Below are 24,669 nucleotides of genomic sequence, written 5' to 3'. Positions count from 1 at the left end.
TTTCAAGACCAAGGCACGAGCTTTGGCCCTGCGAGCCCTGGCCCCACTACAACATTGCTTACATCGTGTTAGTTCAGAAGACCTGGATGGATCGGGAAGGCAAGGAGAAAAGGCCCTGTGGGGCTCTCAGTTTCTAGGCTCCCTAGACTGGCAAGCATTACAGACAGCAAGGCACTCTCTCTCCCTTATAGAAAAGTGGGTGTGCCCAGAAGTTATCTGCATGTTATCAGTAGTGTACACAGAGGTGGAAGTTCAATGGCCACACTGTCCCACGCTGAACCTATCTTACTTGCATACACAAACACATGACAACCCATAATCTGGAGCCTCCAGGAAGAGCCAGACAGGCCAGTTTTGCAGAACAGGGAGGCAGCAGGGCAGGATGAGCGGAGAGTTTGGGGAGCTCACACAGACTCCCCTACAGAAAGTATGGATTCCACGCACCAGCAAGCGCCTGCAGCAACGCCGGGGATGTGAGTTGGGCTCTGTTCTGCTAAGATGCGGGCTCTTTCCCCTCCCGAGGAAGGCCAGGCCCTATTTTACACAGCAACAGGCCGGAGCAACTGGCTTGCTCGGAGGATAGTATTTTTCCTTGAGGAAAACTGAGACACAATCATGTTTATGCATAACGAGTATGCTGGGTCTCTTCCAATGTGGAAGAGACCCGCTCCATGTCCCAAACAGTCCTCCCAGCTCATCTGGGATGGTAACAACGTCCTGTGGCGCGATGCTCTGGTTTAGCTCAAAGGCCTCTCTGTTGATTCTAGGGCTCATGGGCTCTGTTGTTAAACCAGAGAAAGGTGAGGTGTCTGAGGCAGGGAGCTGGTTCTCCCTCCAGCTCAGGCTGCTTTTGTGGGTACTTTCTGGCTTCCAATTCCCACCCTCCCCACCCCAGAATTAGGGACAGCGCCGGTTCACCTTTTTGCCTCTCTACAGCTTCTGTGCCGCAGTTCACCAATTCGCCCACCATGGTGATCATGGTGGGGTTGCCAGCTAGAGGAAAAACCTACATCTCAAAAAAGCTCACCCGCTACCTCAACTGGATTGGGGTCCCCACTAAAGGTAACGGGGGATAAGGGCTCATTTGGGGGTGGCATGGGGTAAGCCTCTGGGTCACACATACAGAAGGGACTCTCTAAAGATCCCAGGCCATCCTAGTCTCCGTCTCCCCAGTGTTCAATGTCGGGCAATATCGCCGCGAAGCCGTCCAGACCTACAAGAACTACGAGTTTTTCCGCCCAGACAATGAAGAGGCCATGCGGATTCGGAGGTGAGGAACTCACCCAGAACAGGTGGGAATGGTGGAGAACTGGAAACTGCAGCCCAACAATGGGGAAAGCCAGCCACAGGTAGGGGTGCATGAGGGAAAATGCCAAGACAAGAAAAGCAGGTATTGTGCAGTGGGCAAAGTGTTGGGCTAGAGAAGACCTGGGCTCAGATCCGTAATCTACTAGAAAGGTCACTCATTGACTGGCTGTATGCCAGCCACTTTCACCCAAATCTCTCACACGCTTGATATAAGGGTCAATTGGGGGGAAATCCCGCTATGCTACCCCAGACTCCTTGGAGAGTAGCTCAGTGGTAGCACACATGCTTTGTACACAAAAGGTCCTCAGCATCTCCAAGTAGGCCTAGGAAAGACCTGTCTCTCCCTGAAACCAGCTGCCAGCCAGTGCAGACAATACTAAGCTAAGGGGACCAGTGATCTGACTCAGTATAAGGCAGCTTCCTATGTTCCTGTGAGAAAGGGCAGGATGCAAAATGGAATATACAGAAAAGCAGCATTTTAACAGGCTGTCCGCACCATCTCAGGATATGCTCACTACAAAGGCAGAAATACGGAATGTTTAGCCCCAAGATCATTCCCGCTGTGGGAAGCCTTCAGTATAGGCATTGCGTATGATTCAGGGCACTGGGACTTCACAATTCTGACTGGATCTTTGGGGAAAGGCAGACAATTACCCCTCTAGGTTTAGCATTCATGGAGGCTTAGCATCACCGGTCCTAACATTAGGCAGACTGAGGTGGCCACCTCAGGCAGCAGATAGCGGCTGTCACAAAAAGGCAGCAAATTCTTAGTTACTTAATTTCTCATTGTTGTATTTTTAGTGCCAGGGTTGGGGAGGGGCACTTCTGGGATTTTTCTGCCTCATGTGCCAAAATAACTTGGCTGGCTTTGGGTACTATGTACCTTGGTGTGGGAGGGAGATGCCGCAGGCAGCAAAATTATATTGGGCCAGCCCTTCATGCTCCTGCGCTTCTAAGTAGGGCAGCTATGAAACCTTCACATAGATAAACACGTGTGACAATTGCTCATTCAAAATTTTACCGCATATACATTGCAGCAGAACACACACACGTGCAGTCATCACATGTGACCATTTGTATGCAGGTTTCTTGCATTTTCATACATGGGAGCAGCCCTGAAACCAGGGTGGCCCAGGAATCTGTGTGCCAATGATCAATCCACACACCCTGCAGTCTGGCCTCTTACACATAGTTTATTTACCACACAATAATATGCACATCTACTTAGAAGTAAGCCCCACTGAGTTCAGTAGGGCATACTCCTAGGTAAATGTGCATAAGTTTTCAGCCCTAATTTTCTAATTTCCCCCCACCCTATTTCCAAAACTATGTGCGGTACCCTTAATGCAGAACAGCAACAACAACAACAACAACATAATAATAGCAACAACAATATAATAACAATAATAACAACAATATAAACTCCTCAGTTATACTGAATGCCCAGCAGTTTAATTTCTGCCTTCAAAAGACAGTTATTTTTGGCATTTTTGTGCTCAACCTTAAACTGTGGTGAAAGCGAATTTCATAAGGCTAGCCACTGACATCGTCTCACTAACTTCAGATACTCTTGGGATGGACCTTTAACTTCAACCAGTCACATCATGTGACACGCTTTGAGTTTACTACATATATCTGTCTCCCCACCCCTCACCCCATCCCGAGCCTCTCCTTTAAAAACAAAGGAAAGAAAGTAATGGTGATGGTACTTCTGATGGTTTCAACTCACCTTAGTTTCCACCACTGGGTAGCATCGAATATTTGTCCTACATAGAGTAGACCTGTTGAAATTAATGGGACTTAGGTTAGTCATTACAAACTTAAGTCCCATTCATTTCAAAGGGCCTACTCTGCATAGGACTAACATTGGACACTACCCACTAAGTTGGTGATGGGGTTAAAAATATTTCTAGGCCAGCTTTCAGAGCAGGAGCCCTCCCAAGCCAGCTTACAACAATAAAATAGGCTTACACAATTTTATAAAAACAACAATCTAACATACAACAATAAACACACACTCACACACATAATCAGGGGAAGGCCAGAGTAAACAAGTAACTTTTCAGAGCCTTCCTAAAAGCCTGCAATGTTGGAGCCTGACAGACCCTCGATGGCAACCCATTCCAGAGGTGTGGGGCATCTGTGACAAAGGCCCTCTCTCATGCACTTGGTGGGCATGTGAGAAGGGCCTCTGTTGCTTAAAGAGCCTTGCAGATAAATCCACAGTCGGAAGTTGTTGTTGTTGTTGTTGTTCAGTCGTGTCCGACTCTTCGTGACCCCGTGGACCATAGCACGCCAGGCCTTCCTGTCCTGCGCTCTCTCCCGGAGTGTGCTCAAGTCCATATCCATTGCATCGGTGATGATATCTAGCCATCTCATCCTCTGCCATCCCCTTCTCCTTTGGCCTTCAATCTTTCCCAGCATCAGGGTCTTTTCCAGGGAGTTTTGTCTTCGCATTAGGTGGCCAAAATATTTGAGCTGCAGCTTCAGTATCTGTCCTTCCAATGAGCAGTCAGGGTTGAGTTCCTTTATCCTACAAAAGAGTCGGACACGACTGAACGACTGAACAACAACAAATTTCTTACCCTTGGGCTCATGATCGGCTTCCAGGGAAAGTGGGCTTTAATCTTGGGGCTGGGTAGGGTGGCCACTTACACATTGCGAAAAAATATATGTACTGCCAAAAAATAGGACTAAAGAGGTCAATGGTTTGCATAAAAATTGCATACATTAAGGGCGCAATCCTATGGCTGCTAGACAGCGGCTAGACAGCCATAGGATTGGTCGGTTTCCGGGAACTGACCTTGGCACCCCCTCCCCTGCCCCCTCGTAGGCAGTGCGGATTATCCCCCAGCTCTGTGCTCGTAAGTGCAGTGTGGAGCAGGACAAAAGGGGGCGTTCCTGGGGGTGGGGGAGCAAAAGCCTCTTGTGAGGCTTCCTATGCATCGTCTGTCCTTGCCACTCCTGCCCCAAACTGCTCTGGCTAGACAGCCAAAATAGGCTGTCTAGCCTGTAATGCAGCAGGGCAGCTGGAGCATGGAGGAAAAGATCTCCTGCACAGTCTGGCCGCCCTGCATTGGATAGGTGTTCACCTCTGAGTTTGGAAGTGGCTGCCTATCCGCATAGGATTGCTCTCGTAATTTATGTTTACAGACGAACATTTAGAAATTATTTCTAGAATATAAGTAGATGTACATGTCTCCATGATCAAGAGATCTGTGTGCCTGCTCAATCTGCTGGCTGTTGATGGGCAACTTCAAGGCTCCTCCCTTCTCTCCCTTTTTATGGTTCTTTCCCTTTAAACTGGATTTGGACTGGACAGCCCTTCCAACAGAGGACACCTTCAAGCCCTTCAAACAGAGAACTGTCCTCTGTAAAGTAGGGCACATGACATCACTCCACAGCCCCAGGCCCTATATTACCCTTGTGTATGTAGTGGATCTCTACAGCTCAGACACCACAGGATTGGATCACAGAGCTTATGCTCCCTTTGAACCTGACCATCATGCCATCTAGCTGCTGTCAAATCATAAGCCAGAAGCAATCCAATGCCAAAATGCTGTTGGCAGGTTTTGGTAGTATGGTTTTCTTCTTTCACCCTATCTGGCATCCTCCTGGATCATCCTTTTAAATGTTTTTAATAGCAGAGAAAAATGTGCAACGACCTTTTCCCGTAACACTGAAGCCCTTGTCCAAACTTTAGATGTGCGCAACTGTACAAGCAGAAGAAAAAAACATGTGTTTTTTTTTTCAAATGGCACAAGCCCAGGTGGAAAACAAGGCTCAATACATAATCTTCAGGTGGTATGCAGGACAGCAGCAAAGAGAAATGAAAGACACAAGGAAGGACAAGCAGGGCCTGGGGCTCAGTAGAGGGTCAACTCTGATGCCTGTCTCTGTTACTGTAACTTTTTGGACTGTCAGGTGCTAAGTACCTGAGGACTTTCAGGGTAGGCTGGCCGCTTACTTGCACATTGCCAAAAAAGAGGAAATGTATCACCCAAAACAGAGGGCATCCGTTTGCATATGCTAACAGATATGTATAAATAGAAATAACTACTTCAATTTAAATAGAAATATGATACATCTCACCGTAGTGAGGAAGACTCATCAGGTGACCTGTGTGCCTTGCTCAGTCTGCTGTCCAGGTGCTGTCGATGGGCAGCTTCAAGTGTCCAGCTCTTCCTTCTGATGGTTCTTTATCTTTAAACCAGGCTTGGACTGGACAGACCTTCCAAAAGAGGATACCTTCAAACAGAGGACTGTCCTCTGTAAATTAGGACCCATGGCCACCCTATGCAGGGTGTGGTCCTAGCAAATGCTGCTGGTGATCACAAGTAGAGGAGGTGGGCAGGCATAGCGTCTGGCGCCCACTTGATGGGTGGCAGACTACAACTTTTTCTCCCTGATTTTTGTAATGTATTACCCCTGCCAACAACTAGTTTTAAATTCAGTGTGTTTGCCATTATAAATTAAAAATAATAACAAAATAGGGGTGGGTGGGCCATGCATCGCCCACCCCGGTCCACTCTACACTATACTTTGTAATGTACTTCAGGTACATTATCTCAGCAATCTTTACTAGCGCTTATTTCTGCTAAGGACCTCCCTATGTTTTTAATAAGTTTCAGCTCTTGTCCTGCAGCTTAGGAAAAAATAAATCCCAAAATGTGTAACCAAAGCAAATCGCACAAATAAAGCAAGGTACAATGATGAAATGTGTACAACCTATTTTTTTCTGGGATGTTTTATGTGAACAGCCCCTCTATCCATATGACAAGAAAATACATCAGAGCACTAGTGTAGAAGAATAGCAAAGTAGCTGATTTTTAAATAGGAAGACTCCCTGTTCAAGTTCTGCTTTTGCTGGGAAGGCGCTGGATGACCTCTGGCAAGCCACTTTTCGCCTGTGGTAAGGATTGCTGAGATAAAGTATACAAAGTGCTTTGAACATTCTTTAGTATCCTTCCCCATCCTAGCACTCTCCATGCTGGCCAGAAATGATGGGAGTTGCAATCCAACACATCTGGAGGGCATTAGGTTGGGGAAGGACGCTTAAAGGCACAATCCTATGCATGTTTAGACAGAAAAAAGCCTTACAGCTCCCAGCATTCCCCAGCTGGGAATGTATATAGCTTAAAGTGCTATATACAACTTAGTACTGTGAGACTGGCAATGGATTATAACCTCTCTTATTCACCAACAGACAGTGCGCACTGGTAGCTCTTCGGGATGTCCAAACCTATCTGAACATGGAAGAAGGGCAAGTCGCGGTAAGAGGGCAAAGGCCCATATATCAATCTAGTATATCATCACGTTGCCTCCAGTTGCGCCCTTCTTCAGCTGCTTCCCTCTCATCCCCTACCTAGGTTTTTGATGCCACTAACACCACACGGGAACGGCGTGCCCTCATCCTGCAATTTGCCAAGGAGAATGGCTTCAAAGTAAGCAATGAAGTAAACAGGCTGCTGACAGAGCAGTAGGATGAATCTGCCAAGAGCTGTTGGCGAAGGAAATTCAGATTCTAAAATACAGAAGGTTGTATCCAGTCTTAGTCCCACTTAGAGTAGACCCATTACCCATAGAATAGTGCCACTTAGACTAGCATTGATTACAACCCAGAATGATCCAAACTATAGCAAGTGATGGGCGTTCGCTTGTTTTACATCTCTTTGCTCAATCTGGATCCTTTGTTCACACATTTATATTGTGGTTTTTGCAACTTCGAAATCTTTTGTTAGAGAGCGGCATGAAGGAAGGAAGCAATAGGGTACCTCCCAACCCAACGCTGGTGTTTTCACAGATGCTGTTTGCACACTGAAGAACATATTGCTACCAACTCCAGTAACTAGAGGTTTGCAAGAATCAAAAGACAAACGTGCCAGTTGTAGAAGTCTAGGTTTGCATCAGGAACTACCAGCTTTTGTGTTGGAATGCTGGCATGTGGGGTTACAACTGGAAGATAGACAATAGTCTGAAGGTGACATAACAGGTGCTGTTTCATTCTTTTCTTTTTTTTTTGCACTGTCATCTGTAGTCAAACAGGTTATGAAGCCTTTGGGGGGGTTTTAAGCCCTGCAAAATATGCTTACTGGAGACAGCAGTGTTCCCCAGGAACCACCATGCCTATTTTATACTCCATTCAACTCTGAAAAAAGCTATAATCTGCCTCCAGCCATAGAAGAATACTATTTTGATGGTAGTTGGTTGCCTACCACACTTTTTCCTGCCATGATATATCACTCTGTTGCAACAGGTCTTCTTTGTTGAATCCATCTGCGATGACCCACACATCATCGAGGAGAATATCACGGTAAGATATTTGCCCCAAGGTATCTCTTTGCCCCAAGGTACCTCTTTGCTCCAGATCAGATTTCTTGGCAGTGCTTGATCTCAAGGAAAGTGCCAGAAAAATCAATCCGGTCTGGAAGCCACAGCCTTTAGCTTGGAAAGTCCTCTGGTCCCAGATTGAGGCAGGGAGGGAACAGTCTCCTTGTGGTTTACTCAGTAACAAGGTAAATACATTCTACCCATGCTCAAGAACATTACAAGTTTCAAAGGTGAGTTCTGGCATTGAAACCAGGCAAAGTGCTGGAGAGCTCTGTCCCAATTAAGCATAGCATCCCAACCCTGACATCCTACCTACTGGAGGCAACCAATAACATCACCTTTCTCCAGCTCATGCTAATATGGACCAAGCCAGACTGGTTGTATGCATCCTTCTCTCTCCGCCCCATTTCACCTTTTTATCTTGCCTACTCACCACTCACAGCAAGTGAAGCTAAGCAGCCCTGACTATAAGGACTGCAACCGGGATGAAGTGGTGGAGGATTTTCTCAAGCGGATCGAGTGTTACCAGCAAACCTATGAGCCGCTGGATGATGAGTTGGATAGGTAAGGAGGCAGTTCATCTGCTGCTGTGTAACTGTTGTGGCCCTGCTCATCTGTTTGCAAGACATGTATTCCACCCACCAACTGGATTGCAGTGAATATGAATTAGCATTAAACTTCAAACTTTGGCAACAGGAGGATTTCAGCCTCAGAAAAAGACAACACCTGTACTGTGTAAATAAGCTCAGAAAGAACTCTATGTCTTCAACTGCAGTAAAAACATAACTATCAGATCAAAAGTCCATTTAGTCCACAATTCCATATCCAACAGCCTGTGAGATACCTCTGGGTGCTTACAACAAGAGTGGAAAGGTGATGGCCTTCCTATCTTTTCTCCAGCATTTGGTACTCAGAGGTATACTGCCACGGTAAGTGGGGTTTGTATGTAGTTAGCATGGCTAATGGCAGTTGATGAGCCTATTTGTTTTATTTATGTCAAACATTTTTATTCTGCCCTTCACTGTATCAGATTTCAGGACAGTGTAAAGCCCTTGTCTTCCACTTGCACACATACAGAATTGCCTCGATGGGCTGGATGAAGACTCTATCTAATTCAGCATTCTGTTCCAACATGGGTCACCAGATACTGCAGGGAGCCCATATGCCGGACTTCCCCAGCCTGGTACTCTCCAGATGTTTTGGACAACTCCCACTGCTATTGGCCATGCTGGCCAGGGGTGATGGGAGTTATCGTCAAACACATCTGGAGGGCTCCCGGTTGGGAAAGGCTTCCACAGGCATGATAGCAATGTTATTCTGCTGTGCCCAGCACCAGATATTCAGATATACTGCTTCTGCACAAATAAGTAGTATCTGTCTATCACGGCCATCATGACTTCTCCTCCCTGAATTAATCACTGGATAGCCAGCGTGGTGTAGTGGCTAGAGTGTTTGACTAGGAGTCAGGAGATCCGGGTTCTAGTCCCCACTCGGCCATGGAAACTCATTGGGTGACTTTGGGCCAATCACAGATTCTCAGCCCAACCCACCTCACAGGGTTGTTGTTGTGAGGATAAGAGGAGGAGGAGGATTATGTACGCTGCCTTGGGTTCCTTAAAGAGGAAAAAGGGCGGGATATAAATGTAATAAATAAATAATAAAATAAATCTAAGGCAGGGGCTCTCAAACTTTCTATCCCCAGGGCCCCCTCGAAAGAGCTGAAACTGACTGAGGCCCACCAGACATAAATGGTAATGCAGGCTCAGAACCAGTCACAAGATGGTGGCAGACGGAAGCGGAGTCTGGCATTATCGGCAGGCAATTACTTAAATAATTTCATATTGACACCTAATCCCTCTTTGGAAAAGTCAAAATTCTTTGCCACAGCTATTTCCTCATAGCAGGGAGTTCCATAGTTCAGCTTTCTTCAACTGAAGTACAGACATTGACTCTGGAGGTCAAGCCTTCTGCATTTCAGGCAAAATCTGCTGACCCCGAGGCTCTAAGTAGAGAAGTTTTTATTTTACATTGTTTTCCTCCTTCCCCTCACATTCCTCTTAAAGTATTCTTACTCATCTCCTGTTATTTCATTCCCCTTCTCCTTTCACACTTAACTTGTACCCTCTCCCCAACCACCAGTTTCTTTCAGCCCTCCTTCCTGCTGCTTTTACATTAACTTCTTCCTATAACAGCTTCCCTGTCTTATCCCATTAAATACTTTTAGGGGAATTATATACCAATTACATAGACATTACATACCAATGCATACATCAGTTTGTTAACTTTGGGTGAATTCTGAGTGGAGACGTGGAAAGGGATAATTCCCCTCACCCACAACATGACTCTGCTCCAAGTCCCTCCTTAAGCAGATTTTCTATCCCTACAAGCTTCAAAATGTAGATCAACGCAGATTTCGAACCTCCTGTGGGGAGTGAACGATATGTAGAAATTGCAAGCAGAGAAAGGGTTAAGCACCTTCTCCTACTGACCTAGTTCAAATGACACGACAGCCCACCATGCCATCCACCATTATGAATACGCAAACCCCAGCCAGGGGCTGCTGGGACTTGCTGTATCATCCGAACCTGGGCAGCGGGGCTTGAGGGTTAAACAACCCTCACATAACCCATGGTCTGTTTTAGGGTTATGCGAGGGTTGTTTAGCCAACAAATAACCCTAGCCGCCCAGGTTTGGATGACACGACAAGCCACAGCAACCTCCGGCTGGGGCTTGCATATTCATAAAGGTGGCTGGCATGTGCTGCATCTCTTCGCGGATAACTGAAACCATGATGGGCTATCATGTCACGTGTACTGGCCCACTGCCTTCTTCTATCCCAAATCCACCACCCAACTGCTGTTTTTCTTTAGTATTCCTTTTAAAAAGCTGCAGCTAAAGCTCCATTACACATAATATCTAGCATTTATATAGCAACTTTTCAATGCTCAAAATGTTTCAGATATCATCTCAGTAATCATATTACCGTGTAATTATGCAAACTGGGATAAACACAAAAGTGTGGGTTTTGCAATGCAGAGTTCCAGAATGCCCCAAAGAATGGACTCTCACAAGGGACCCTAAGGCCTGGGCTCCCATTCTCCTTTCCTCCACAGCTCGCTATCCTACATCAAGATCTTCAATGTCGGCAGTCGGTACCTGGTGAACCGTGTGCAGGACCACATACAGAGCCGCACTGTCTATTACCTAATGAACATTCATGTGACGCCCCGCTCCATCTACCTCAGCCGGCATGGGGAGAGTGAGCTCAACCTTCGGGGGTGCATTGGGGGTGACTCAGGACTGTCCGAGCGTGGCAAAGAGGTACAGCAGAGGGGAAAAACAAATGGGGCAGAGATCACAACATACTCAAAGCGTCGTCTAATCACACCCTCTGATCAAAAGGCAGAGAACAGAAATTTTTACTTAGTGTTACCTCCTGTTCTTAAGGCAGACTCTGTCCCTTGGGATGACCCCCGTCACAAGCTGGAAGTCAGGGCCAGCTGGTGATTTGCTCCACCTCCTGGGCAGTCCAGCCTTCCTGAGGCTTGCCCAGCCTGGCAGCAACTCTGTAAGAGCCTGCTGATACTAATGTCAGAAGTGACTTTATCTCCTGTGGTTCTCCTCCAAAGTTAGCCTAAAAAGCTCGGGGGGGGGGGGTCATTATAAAGGTGGAATATTCATGGCCACTACAAAAGAAAGAAGAACATTTATTATTGTGGGGGCTGAGTGTTTCGTCCTCAACTAAGGCCAATTCACACAACCCTTTGGGCACACTATAACGAGGTTTGAGAATCTCTCACGGCAAATGTTTCTAAACTCTTTCCCTTCCTTCTGTCCTGCCTCCCTGCCTACCAGTATGCCCATGCCTTGGCCGGCTTCATCCGTTGCCAGTGCATCAGTGACCTCAAGGTCTGGACAAGCCACATGAAACGCACGATCCAGACGGCAGAAGCGCTGCACGTGCCCTATGAGCAGTGGAAAGCACTGAACGAGATTGATGCGGTGAGAACCAACACTCAGTAACTCTCACCTCTGCTTCCCAAAATGGGAGATAAAACCTAGGAGCCTAGACTTCTCTAGTCCTAACCCACTAACTCCACCTATCTATCAGTGACTAAGAGACATGGCTTCCAGTTCCAACATCCCTTCTTTGCCCATCTCCACCTCTGGAAGCTGGAGATAGAACCCAGTTACCTTCAATCAACATACTAAGCTTTACTTTTCTGTTTCATGCCCAGGACCCAGTGTCTCAATTCCTCATTTTTTCAGGGTGTCTGTGAGGAGATGACGTATGAAGAGATCCAAGCCCATCATCCACAAGAGTTTGCCCTGCGAGACCAGGACAAATACCGGTACCGCTATCCTAAGGGAGAGGTAAGAAATGCCCAATGATGTGTGATCTGGGAACTGGTGTATTTAGTTCATATATGTGTAAGAACTGAACTGTGGGATCTCATGCAGTGGGATATTTAACCACTGAGCTGGTTGGGAGGGGAAAATATGCAACTTATCACAGAGGCAAGAGGAAGTTCCCCACGAAAGAGAGCTAGGACTGAAGCCAGCAGCAAGAGCCTCTCTGAATTTCTTTGTCCCTTCATCCATTTAGTCTTATGAGGATTTGGTGCAGCGCTTGGAGCCTGTCATAATGGAGCTAGAGCGACAAGAGAACGTGCTGGTGATCTGCCACCAAGCTGTCATGCGCTGCCTCCTTGCCTACTTCCTAGACAAGAGTGCAGGTACCACAGCCCCTGTTCTCTATTTGTAGGCGTACATCTCTTCCTCCCTCCCCAGCTTAGCCTTCTCATCTGATAGTGCACGCATACCCGCATGTCAGTGTTGGGAGCATTGTCAGTAGTTTGGGCCACCCCTGCTCCGACTCCTGCTCAGAGGGTGGGGTATTCTCCCATATAGTTTCCTCCCCACGACAACTACTGCTGCAAAAGAGCAGAACTTTCTCTTCCAACCTGCTCCTCGGCATATTCACTACTGGGACTGACAAGTCATTTTCCCCTGCTCACCACTACTCCACCCCCTTTAGATTCCTGATGTGGGAAATGAATAGGGGGCCTGGATCCCTTGTTTCATTTGCTGTTCTCTCCCCACCCAGAGGAGTTGCCTTACCTCAAGTGCCCACTGCATACCGTTCTCAAGCTCACACCTGTGGCCTACGGTGAGTGATTGTCTCAATCCAAGAGAATACGATACCCCTTCCCCCAAGGGAAAGGTCTACTTCTGGATTTTAGAAAATCCCGTTGCCTGCTTCTCCGCCTAGCTTTGCAGGCCCTATTAAAATAAGCATTGGCAGCTCCAAGTCAGCCACTCAGTTCCCACTGAGGGCAAGTAACAATTGCTTTCAGACAAGTACTTGTCAGATGCTAGCGCTTACCCTGACACACACATGAACTGATAAAGCTACAGGTGGATTATGTTTGGTACCTGAGTCCACATTTAGTAATAGTGGGGTTGTTCTTTTGGGGGCAGGCTGTGAGGTTGAATCTATTTTTCTCAACATCGAAGCTGTGAATACACACCGGGAACGTCCACAGGTAAGCAGAATTCCTGCCGCACTGAAGAGGGTCTCTTACTAGGGATCCAGTGGGATCCTCTGGAGAGGGGCTGTTGAAAGACATGATCAATGCTATGAGATGGGTATTATTGGTTTGCTGTGAAGCAGCCTCTAGGTAATCTTATTGGATGCCAAGAGCTTTGCTTCTCATAAGTACTCTCAGCAAAACCCATCAGCTCCACCACCTAACACTGCCTGCTCACCTCACTCTGTGCAGTCCCTCCAACAGAAGAGATCACTTTGTTCAGACCCACCTGCATCTCTCCCTATGTCATATTTTCCTCTCACCTCCCCCCACGCCCTCAACATCTTTCCTACAAGACTAGCCAGGCCCCCTTGAACAACCACACCATGCCAACGGCCAGCCCTGAACCAACCATATTATGGGTCCGTATTAGGACAAATGAAAGAACCAAGGTGTCCTGTGCCACAGTTGAGAAATAGAACCCAGATATTCTAATTCTGATGCTCCAGCCTTTTGGCCACACTGATTTAAATGGGTGTGGATGGGACTTAGGGTCCTCACTAACCACGTTTCTTGAAGCCATATTTAGAACTACCTGAGACCTTGTTTCCTTTCTCTCATTGCAGAATGTTGATGTATCACGAGATCCTGAGGAAGCCCTAGGTACAGTGCCAGACCATTATTGACCACACTGCTTGTTAAAAGAACCCTACCTTCCTGCCCCCTCTGGCCCCCTTAAAAAAGGGAAAAATGATCCTGCCTTCCACTCTGCAGGGGAGTTGCTAATACTCACACAAGCATCCAGAGAAATGACACTGGGTATGGGGGCTCTGAACTACCTTACGATGTCTGCCTTTATACATACAACTGGATCTCTCTAGCAAATCGTGTTATAGGCCTACCTGTTTCAGGTAGATGTATGGGGCTCTAGTTTAGACTGTCCATCAAGGAAGAAAAGAACAGTAAATAATGCAAAACAATGGGGCACAATGCAGGCAAAGCTTAGCACTTTTTTTAGCCTGATTGCTTTCAACAGGAGAGAGTTAAGCATCTGCTTAAATTTCACTGAAATCAACAGCATATCAAAATGCTTAACTTTGTCTAGATCGTGTCCCTTATTTTTATTTTGTTTTAATGAAGATACACTTTCTGTACAATATGAATCATCCATACTGCTGTGGCAGATAAATACAGAAAAGCGATATATTTAGATAGTATCTTTACTTAAAGTTCTTGTTCTCCTCACCAATATCAAACCATCCAGACAGAAACATAACTATGTTTAATTTGATCATTGAACAATCACATGGCCTTACCAAAACATCTTTTCTGAGTGACAGATAAAGTGTCTCAGTCTATTCTGGAACCTTTTCTCCTCTGATGCAGGGAGGGGCCTCATAAGATGCACAGAGAGCTTTACATGAAATCAAGCTCCTATGAAGTGAAACTCAAGGCACCTCTCCCAGCAACAGACATATAAGACAGTGGGTGGCTGTAAACCCAGTTCAACTTTGGGTTTTGATGGCTCCTTGTAATCCAAAACCACATAATGGCTACTGTTTTACTGCAGCCGTAGCCTCTGCTTCCGCTTCATTGTATTGACTCAGCCAAGATTCGGGGTTCTTGTTCTGTATCTAATGAAGGAAAATGAGATAAGTCCTGTTAAGAAAACACAGTGAAAAGGTATGCAATAGACTAGGATCCCTGTGATGCCTGCTCTGAAGCCTACAGCCCAATGGAAGAGAGAGGAGAGAGAAATTGAACGCACAAGACCCAGGCTGTATGCCTATGTTGTCATCACAACGCTATAGGATCTGAAAGCTGTTGTGCAATTTAACATTCCAAGAACCTCAGGGATTCTTTAAGCAAGATGCTCACCCCATGACTGCAGAGAAAACCCTGAATGCATTAGGAGGATGTCTAGGAAAAGCTCAGAAGCTAGAAACCTCTCCCAAGTGCAGAGTTAATGGTGGCCCCTACATTCACAGTTCACATATTCCCAAACTTCATCTCTTTTCCTCCATCTACTTCTCTATTCTGTCAAAACATACAAAACATCTCCGAAAAGGATGGATCAGCATAGATTTCCTCAATTTATCCCAATCCCAGAATCTGTGTTTTTTGGGGGAGGATGGTTGATGCATAGTTTGGATTTCTTGCAAGTACAAACCTGGCTGAGATCTTTGGTAAAGTCACATGGCAAACTCTGCCAGGCAATAGGGCCTCTTGATGGGAAAAGCCTGTGCCATGTCTAGCCTCAAGGTCAAATCCTTCCCTCAACTGCTAATGTCTTGTAGCAAATGTTCAATACCTTAGCAACAAACTGTATGATCTGCTTCTTGGAAGTCTCTTTTGCAGCTCGTGGTCCCCATCTGAACTCAAACTCAGGTGGATCCGTGTGTGGGAGACGAGTATATTCCAGGTACCTAGAACGTGAGAAGTACATGATCACTACCACAAGGAACAAGCCATTACCCACACAGGAGAACTGAAGCAGAAAGGTTAAATGCTAGAGTATCTGTACTCTAGCTGAAAGCTGTCTGGCATCTGCCAGGACAGAGAGAACAAGCCTGTAAACCCTTCTGCATACCTATGGACTGCCAGCATACACCTTCAAGCAGTAGTTTCTACCATGATTGCATGGTGCATACCAGCGAGTTCAACCAGCAATCACCAGCATTAAAGTACAAGGAATTCAACGAACCACTGTTAACAACTACATGCAGATCCAAAGAGTTTAGCTGTACACTACTACTTAGAGCAGAGAACCCAAGTTTCTTTTCTGCCTTTGAAACAAAACAGGTAAGAATTTTAGATGCTTTTGGTTCCTGAAGAAGGGAGAAGAAAGAGAGAGAAGAGATTCCCAATAGCCTATAATCTAATCCAGAGATGGGAAACCTCCGGAACATGGGCCAGATACAGCCTGCAGGGTTTCCCATCCAGCCCTCAAGCTTCTACCTCAGACCCATTCTCTCCCCACAGGCCCTACCCCCTCTCCCAAGCACCTAGCTTCTATCCCCCCCCCCACTTGAAAATCTTATCTCTGATCAGAAGTGAGGGATTTCCCTTGCTCCCCCCACCTCAACCACATGCTGCCTTTGGGCTGTTAAAAAGCCTCCACTGATGCCAATGTAGGCTTTTTAAAGGCTAACTGCAATGCAGGGGAGCTGCCAGGGAGGGGGGAGCTGCCAGGGAGGGGGGAGCTGCCAGGGAGGGAAGGGCTAGCCCTCCCCTCTCCAATGCTGTGAACCCCCCCTTAGAAAAATCATCTCTGCATGGGTTCCAATCAGACTTTTAAAAAGCCTCCACTTTTTAAAAGCCTAATTGTAACATATGGGAGGACATTTTGAAGTGGGGGGGGGAGTGTGTGTATTTGTGTATGTATGAGTGAGTGAGCAGGGGTGTGTATATTTGGTCCCACACACTTCTGTCTTTGGACCTGCCCACTAGAATGCCACCCCCTGAGAGCTTCTCCAGAATTGAATTCAGCCTCAGGCTGAAACAGGTGTTTCTAGTCACAATTCCCTTCTCTAAGGGACATTTGTGCGCTTGATCCCCCATTCTGTTTTAGCTATTAGAGAACAAACCATGAATTCTGAATTCTCATTTCCCAATATTCTCAAGCCAAAACAACCCATTTCTCTTCTAGAGGTAAAAACAAGGATGCGTTTGCAAACCCCAGCTCACTTTTGCCTGACAAATTCCTCTGTCACTAGCTTCTTCACATCACCAAAGATGTTGTGTTTTTTCCTGAAAAAAGGAGAGAACAGGACTCTGTCAGGGTACACAGTTGAGCAAGGAGTTATTCGCTTCCTCAATCCCCTGATTTAATTCCACACACACACACACACACACACACACACCCGCTGCCCTGGGTTCCTCAGAGTAGCCAATCGTACCCAGAGCATTCAACTCGGAGTCTCCTCAGCATCTCCCAAACAGCAGCTGGATGGAGAGAAAGCAACAGATAAGGGTTGGAAAGTGAGACGGGCAAGGAAATGAGACAAACAGAGTAGGAGTGAAACTTACATTCTTTGACGACGTTGCCTTTCATGAAGATGAGGCTGAGGATGGCTATGAGGAGGCCCATCTTGGGGCTGTTCTCAGCTCTGCGAAAGAAGAAAAGAATCAACCTCCTCATTCAGAAGGGAACACTGTGGCTTTGCTGATGTAACAGAAGCCTTGGTTATCAAGCAAGAGGGTTTTTTCAACCAAATAACTGCTTTTCAACCACAGGAATAGTTCAAAAGTCTTATTTAAAATGCACTGTGCAAGGAAGTAGCAGCGTTGGGAACAGAGAATCACGCAATTGCTTGCTTTTTTTGTGTTCAGAAGCCCCTCCATCCCCACTCAGAGAAACAGAGGGAGCTAACTCTCTAGGACAGAATCATATCATGGCTAGCCTTGGGCTCACCTTTGCCCCTCTCAGTACAGTACAAGAAGAGGGTGATAAGTACCAGGACTATGGCTATGTGGATGAAGGCTACTGTACTTATGAGGCTACCGCTGTCGCAGAACAGCAGGGCTGTGTGTGCACCATATCAACAGAATGCTCAGGGCTACCTTAACTACAATTATGGCTGGCCATAAATGTTGGCTGGCCTTGATCACTAAGTGAAGTGTGTGGCCACCAGGACTTTGCCCCCTCCTTCAACATGGAAAGAGTAGGGAACAAGACCCTGCCCTTCCCCCACCGAAGGAGGGGCAGAGTCCCGGCAACCAAAGATTCTCTCTGCCACACTGCTCTTAAATCCGTAAGAGCCCTCAGGAGGAGGGCTGGAGTTTGTCCAAAGCACAGTGCAACATGGAAGCATCCCATCCTTCCTCCCAAGTTTGGAGGGGCATAGGGGACCTCCCTGCAGTTACCCTGTGTTTCTGAGAGTCCTTTAGTACCTCACAAATGCAGCATGACAGAAACAAGCTCCAGCTTTTGGATGAGGAAATTCACATTTTTTATACTATACATCAGGGTGGGAGGTTGGGAGCCTGGGAAGAGATTTTGGGTATTCTTTGTGCAAGATTTCATTTCAGTTTTAGCTAGAACCTCCAATGCAGAACTGGGATTGCCCTGCCTTCCCTCTCCCCCTTACTCTTTCATGAGCTCCCCTTCCAATGGTGGCAATTTACTGATCAGGATGTAGGTGTGATACTTTGGATCAATTTCCACAACTTCCAGCCCAAATACCTGAGAAAGCAGAAAAAATACATTCAGAACAGCATCTGAAAGGCCCCTTTTCTCCTTCACTATTCCAATCCCTTCCACTATTTAAATGATAAATTGCAGCCAGACATAGATAAATTAATCATTGCTTTTACTGGCATAAACTATCTTGTTCATGGAGAACCCACAAAATTTGGATTGCTGAATATGGAGTTTTGACTTGCAGTAGAATAGCATCCCTGATTATGGGTCTAGAATACCCACAATTAGACTGCAATCCTGTACCCGCTTACCCAGGAAAAAGCCCCATTGAACACAGTGGTACTTACTTCTGAGTAGACATGTATAGGACTGCACTGTTAATATATTAAAGCAGCCTCCCCCAACCTGGTGCCCTCCAGATATTTTGGACTTCAACTCCCATCAGCCCCAGCCAGCAAGGTAATGGTCAGGAATGCTGGGAGTTGTAGTCAAAAACATCTGGAGGGCACCCAGTTGGGGAAGGCTGTATTCTGTTATTCATTAATTCATTTATTTATTTAGAGTTGTGTGCCACCCAACTGGAAAATGTCCTCAGGACGGTTTACAAATCAGTTAAAGGACCAAGAAATAGACAAACATATTTATGAGATCTTTGCAGATAATTTATGCAAAACTAGCCATTCCTCCCCTTTAAGTCAAGCCTGCGTACATCAGTCAAATTGATGGTAAGGACGAAGCACACTCTGCCATGTTCCTAGCTTTCTCATGGCCTACAGTCAACTCAACATTGGGGCAATTGGGGGTGGGGCTCACAATATATTACAGTGTCCTTCTCCGCATAGTCACATTTTGAGCTTGGCCTCTGCAGAACCCAGGAGTCAAGAAAAATGGATGGCGCCCAACACTTCTGCCCAAACCATTAATGTATTCCCCCTCACCTGCTGAAGGGTCTGGTTGGCACGTTTAAGGATTTCAGAAAAGCTATGTTTGTAGTCTTTGATGACATGTTTCTGAATATCTGCAAGGAGACCAAACGGTTTGTTGAAAAAGGCTCCTTGTACTGGGTAATCAAACACACACAGAGCAAAATTCTGTGGAAAGTTTCTGTACTCAAAATAAATATGAAGAGCAATTAAACATATAGGTATTTGACCAAAGGCAAACTTCCAGCACTCCTGGTTGTAGAGTTGGAAAGTATGTGAACAATGTCTGGTAAGTGGTCAGGAACCAAGGAGAGGTGGGCAAAGCTTCCAGAAGTTGTGTAGGGGTAAGACATACCCTGTCTTCCTCCACTGGCTACTCTCCTTACACACACGCAAGTTACCTAAATCCATCTCTCTGTCTTTCTCTCCCTCCATTCCCCAATGGAATGATCACCCACATCCTTGCCAAAAGAGCTCAAGCTCTTTGAGAAACTGAACCTTGGGAGTCAAATTATGAAAACCAGACTTATGCAAATTTACTTAATCTATTGCCGGAAACAGAGTTTGGGTCTCTCTGGTGCAAACAATAAAATAAGGGCGCAATCCTATGACTCCTAGACAGAGTCTGAGGGGCCATAGGATAGTTTGGATTCCTGGATCCAAGGTCAGATCCCAGGAATCCAAGCTTCCCTCCTCCTCTCCCTCGCAGCCAGTGTGCAGAGAACTGTGCCAGCAACCCAGGAGAGGAGGGAAAGAGGGCATGCTGGTGGGTGGGGAGGCAAAGGGACTGGAGAGGCCAGCTTAAGCACTACCCCCACACCTCCCCAGCCTCCCTCTGCTCCGTGGAGCCTCAGTTAGATGGGCGAAAAAGCCTGTCTAGCCAAAATACAGAGCGGGAGGAGCACAAAGGTGAAGATTGTCTCTGCCGCTCCTCCCGCTCTGCATTAAGCGTCGAAGTCCGGAGACTTACGGCCATCCCAATAGGACTGCGCCCTTAATCAGTCATGTTCTTACCTGCCCGTTTAATAGGAATCTTCTTCTGGTCTTTGATCAGCAGAAACTGCACCAGCTCACCCACCTGTAGAGAGAATACAACATAGGTTGTAGACAGGGTTGTGTATATGCTGCAGTCCTGAGGGCACAGAATTCAGCTTCCTCAAAATTCCAGCTTGCTCCTTTTCTTTCTTCTTTAATGAAAACACCATTTTCTAGCATTATGGCTGCAAAGATATGCTTGAAAGTGCATGGCTAATGCCTGCTGAAATCTCAGAAGTCAGAAGGATGGCACAAAAAGAATTTCAGTAGTTGCAGGGCAGGACTTCAGTGTCCTTACCCCTCCTATGACTAAAAAAACCTAGAATAAATCATGCAGCCTGTACAATTTATATAATTTATACTGGTTACAAACCTCCATTTTTCTTAGAATATTTTTAAAGCAAAGTCCACACAGTCCTGGCTGTAGACAGTTCTGACAGGAAGGCCACAAACAGGCACAGATAATGGCAGCAAAGGCCCTCTTACTTTGTGTTCCACTTGACTCTGGGGGCGCCGCTCCAAGTTGCGTTGCATCTGGCGGGGTGTCTGAGTCAAAGTGTTTTCTTCAACTACATCCATGTGCTGCGCCTGGGGAAGAGAAGAAAAGAAGATTAAAAAAAAATGGCTTTGGGATCCACACATACCTGTCAACTCTGGAGGTACCAGCTCTGATCCTACCCTAGCCATTTGTCAGTCGGTGTGCTCATCTTTATCTGAGCCATTTGGTGCTAAAGCCATAATCCTATGCAGATGTAGCGGCGAGTAAGCCCCACTGAACACAATAAGACCTGAGTAACTATGCAGAGGATTGCGCTATTAACCAAGTTATTTTAAATAGGAAACTTGAATAACTTCAGAATAATATTTAGTTTTCAGTGTTTAAGACCCAAGTAGGAAATACAAGTACCACCTATCGTATCTGAACTGCGCATATGTATACATTTAGACAGTTGCCTCATCAAACTCCAAGCAAATACTGAATGGCAAAGGATCATGTCCCCACTATTTACTTTCATTCATGGAATTTTATAAATTTATAAATTCCGTTATTTTATTCATGGAATTTCTTTATACCACCTTTCAATAAATATTTCTGTGATGGTGGGCAATATAAAAACTAAAATAATGAAATTTTAAGATGCTGTAAAACAAAGAGGTTTGCAACTATCTTTGGGCAGGGTTGCACCTCCCCTGAAAAGCCAGACACAGTCTGGGGGTTCTCCTGGATTTGATGCTATTTATAGGGTACAGGTGGTGTCAATGGCTAGGAGAGCCTTTTACCACCTTAGGCTAATTTGCCAGCTGCAACCCTAACTGGAGAAAGCAGACCTGGCTTCAGTAATACGCACTTCGGTTACATCTAGACTACTATCTAGACTACACTACTTACTATAAGGCTCTCTAGGTAGGGCTATCTATAAACACAGTTCAGAAACTTTAACTAGTGCAGAACACAAGAACCAGGATCCTTGTGGGGGTCTAATGTACTGAGCACATTACATCAATACTGGGCCAGTTGTACTGGGTGCCTATTATTTTCCAGCCCCAATTTAAAGTGCTACTTTGACCTTTAAAGCCTTTCACGATTTAGGACCAGATTATGTGAAGAACTGCTTAGACCTCTATGAGATCTGTGTTGGAGACCCTACTCTTTGGCCCACCATCAAGATCCATCAGCCTGGCAGGTATCAGAGACAGGGCTTTTTCAATGGTGGCCCCACATCACTGGAATTCCATCCTCAAAGTACACATGTCTCTTTAAGTAACTACTTTTAAGCAGACCTTACACCCTTTATTGTTTAGTTCAGCTTTGAACTGATTTGTTTATGTGGGTTGGTGTTTTAGTTACTGCTGAGGATTTTCAGTGTCTAGTTTTGATTAGTTTAAACTGTATTTTTGTAATTGTATATTTTATTGTTTTCTTAATTCAGTAAGCTGCCTTGGAAGGATTTTCCCTGAAAGGCAGGATATAAATGTACGATGTATTAAATAAATAAAATATAGAGCAAAAATATACAAGAAAAACACAGCAGACAAAACAGCAAAAACACTTTTTAGGAAACTTACTTCCAAAGACATGACAGAAAATAAATGTCTTAACCTGTCTTCAAAAGGGTGGCAAAGGTGGCACCTTGGAGAGCATTGCAAAGTTACTACAAAAGAAGGCCTTATGCCTTGTAGAGGCCAGCCTGGCCTCCAAATGAACTGGTATGGTCAATAGGGCCTCATGAGCACATCTTAACTCAGGGTGGGGGGGGCAGTGTTCATGCAGAAAGAGATACATTTCTGGAGATTATCAGGACCCATATTGTTTAGGGCTTTACAGATCAAAACCACCTTGAATGGAGATTGGGAAACACAGTCCACATTCACACAAAATGATACACCAGGATTACTAAGCATTTCTGGCTTATTGTTGCTGGTGCACTATGCCCAATCACTCCCACTTGGTTCTTCCCACTGGCAGATCAGGAGCTGGTACCTCCAAATCAGGAGCTCTCCAAGAAGAAAAAGTTTAGTGTTAAGTTTAAACCAGGTCTCCTGGCTTGCCACTCTCAAACAAACCAGGAGTTGTAAATCAAGAACAAACCCTGGTTTGCAATTCCAGCTTGCTAGCAGAGTGTTATATCAGGAGTCCAGTTCGGATATCATGCTTCAGATATTTTCCTGCTTAGGTCAGTTTAGCTGCTTCTGCTGGAAGGAGGAGCCAAGTGGGAGCAACTGGGCAACATACATCAGCATGTTGCTTGTGAACAATAAGACAGGATTCTCAGCAATTCTGGCTTATCGTTGCTTGCAAACACAGCCATACTGGCAGCCAGCACAGATGTCTCAAGAGAAGGCACATTCATGTTACATCTAACGTGTCTGAAACAAGGCATCTATTTCAGAGAGCCAAGTGGTTAAGAAGACATGTGCATGTACAACATGCCACTGGTATTCTGTACTAATCTGTCACACCAGACTACATGAAAAATCTAGGTGGAACTAGCCATTAGACTGTGAATTCTTAAGACATTGTCTCTTCTGTTCCCCTTTCTCACAATGAAACGCTGTACACATTTTATATAATCCACCCTAATCCCCAGAGATAAAATAAGCTATATGCTAAAATATGTAATAAAATCAAGAAACTCACATACCTGAGAAGGGCCAGGCCCTTTGCTACTATGCCTGTTCTGGGACATTTCTTTGATAAGAGACCTGTGAGGAACAGAAAGAGAAAGTTACAGCAGATGCCCTGATACTGGGGGAGTGCCTTACATTCCTACCTCCCTAAACTCTGTCACCTCCCCCACCCCACTTCTTCTGGGTCCAGATCCCAGTGGAATCTGGACCCAGTGGATCCACCAGATCCCAAATGGTATCCCACTCCTCAGGTTGTCACACACACACCCCTCCCTCCAAGCGGGGCTCTTTGAGCCATTATCAGACAAATGACAGGCAGAAACTCAGCAGACAGCATAGTGATGGGAGAAGGCTGTGCCTGTTGAATTTCTAAGAGCAGCTCTGTCCAAAAATAAAGTAGCAGCCCGCCAATTTCTGGAATTCCTGCTGCAGCCCACATCTTAGGCTGTCATAAGGGGCTTCTCCGCATACTCACACACTCTGGGCCTTTTGTTATTTTAGAATATGTATATAGCGCTTCCCATTTTAAAAATCCCGCAGTGCCTGAAAACAAAACTATAAAACAATACATTCTACAGAAGCACAACATTTAGACAAGTTAATGGTCGGGCAAAGCCAGAGTAAGCAAGTACGTCTTTACAGGTACACAGCAACACAGCTCCGGTCAGCAAAAGTATGGCGAAAGCTGCACCTGTTGCATTTCTACCCGGGAGTCCGACTTGCATCCTCTCCCTTGAGAAACTCAAATAACAGAATACTTTTGTGCACGTCTTCATATCCCCTTTTATACCGCTTCGGGATTTATTCAGTGGGAAGCGGTATATAAATGTTGGTGATAATAATGGCTCCTCCCACGGCAGTGGCGGCGGGCGGCAAGGCCAAGTCTACGCATCCGTGCCTTGTCCCCGCGCCCCTCGGCAAGCCCCGCTCACCTCAGCCCCGGCTCCGGCTCCCGCTCCACGGGGCGCAACACGTTTTGCGCGTGCGCCTGCTCTTCCGCCTGCCCGCGACACTGTTCCTAACGCGCATGCTCCTCTTCGCCGACGCGCCGTCTTCTCCGGAGGAGGCTCGTGAGCCGTTAAGTGTTGCTTAGCAACGTCCGCGGGCCGTGACCGCTTCCCCGAGTAACGGCTACTTTCTCCCCCGATTTCTTCGCCTCAGCGCGAGCGTCTGAGCCAGGCTCTGAAGAAGGAGCGCTGGCTGCGGGGAGAGAGGGGGGGAGGGGATTTTGTCGCCCCACCCCCGAAATCGCCTCGTCTGAGTCTGGCAC

At 46.2% G+C, this 24,669-nt stretch overlaps 2 protein-coding genes across 5 annotated transcripts; one reads left to right on the top strand and one right to left on the bottom strand.

Annotated features, from left to right (window-relative positions):
• The first annotated feature begins 341 nt into the window (after positions 1-341).
• PFKFB1 (6-phosphofructo-2-kinase/fructose-2,6-biphosphatase 1) lies at positions 342-14,668 on the top strand. The gene is made up of 14 exons (XM_084836144.1): positions 342-473; positions 937-1,062; positions 1,174-1,270; positions 6,515-6,581; positions 6,678-6,752; positions 7,565-7,621; positions 8,081-8,202; positions 10,752-10,959; positions 11,494-11,640; positions 11,908-12,012; positions 12,245-12,374; positions 12,746-12,808; positions 13,120-13,184; positions 13,796-14,668. Exons 1-14 carry the CDS (start codon positions 383-385, stop codon positions 13,853-13,855), a joined length of 1,413 nt encoding a protein of 470 aa, XP_084692270.1. The 5' UTR covers positions 342-382; the 3' UTR covers positions 13,856-14,668.
• LOC146353287 (non-structural maintenance of chromosomes element 3 homolog) lies at positions 14,137-24,367 on the bottom strand. Of its 4 annotated transcripts, none has more exons than XM_084836149.1 (11): positions 24,091-24,367; positions 23,414-23,474; positions 20,757-20,858; positions 20,250-20,313; positions 19,251-19,330; positions 18,260-18,354; positions 17,199-17,278; positions 17,069-17,114; positions 16,857-16,919; positions 15,481-15,595; positions 14,137-14,803 (listed from the first exon to the last, which is right to left on the bottom strand). In XM_084836149.1, the coding sequence occupies exons 2-11, from the start codon at positions 23,456-23,458 to the stop codon at positions 14,723-14,725; spliced, it is 771 nt and encodes a 256-aa protein (XP_084692275.1). In that variant the 5' UTR covers positions 23,459-23,474; positions 24,091-24,367; the 3' UTR covers positions 14,137-14,722. The 4 variants fall into 4 exon arrangements, with proteins under 4 accessions (XP_084692275.1, XP_084692274.1, XP_084692272.1 ...); XM_084836148.1 differs by having other exon boundaries at positions 24,332-24,367; XM_084836146.1 differs by having other exon boundaries at positions 17,069-17,278.
• Positions 24,368-24,669: the final 302 nt, after the last annotated feature.

This window comes from Heloderma suspectum, chromosome 2 (genome assembly GCF_057233095.1).
Source record: "Heloderma suspectum isolate Gila_16-S chromosome 2, 16-S_ref, whole genome shotgun sequence".
Lineage (NCBI taxonomy): Eukaryota > Metazoa > Chordata > Lepidosauria > Squamata > Helodermatidae > Heloderma > Heloderma suspectum.
This window is presented reverse-complemented; position numbering and strand designations above follow the sequence as displayed.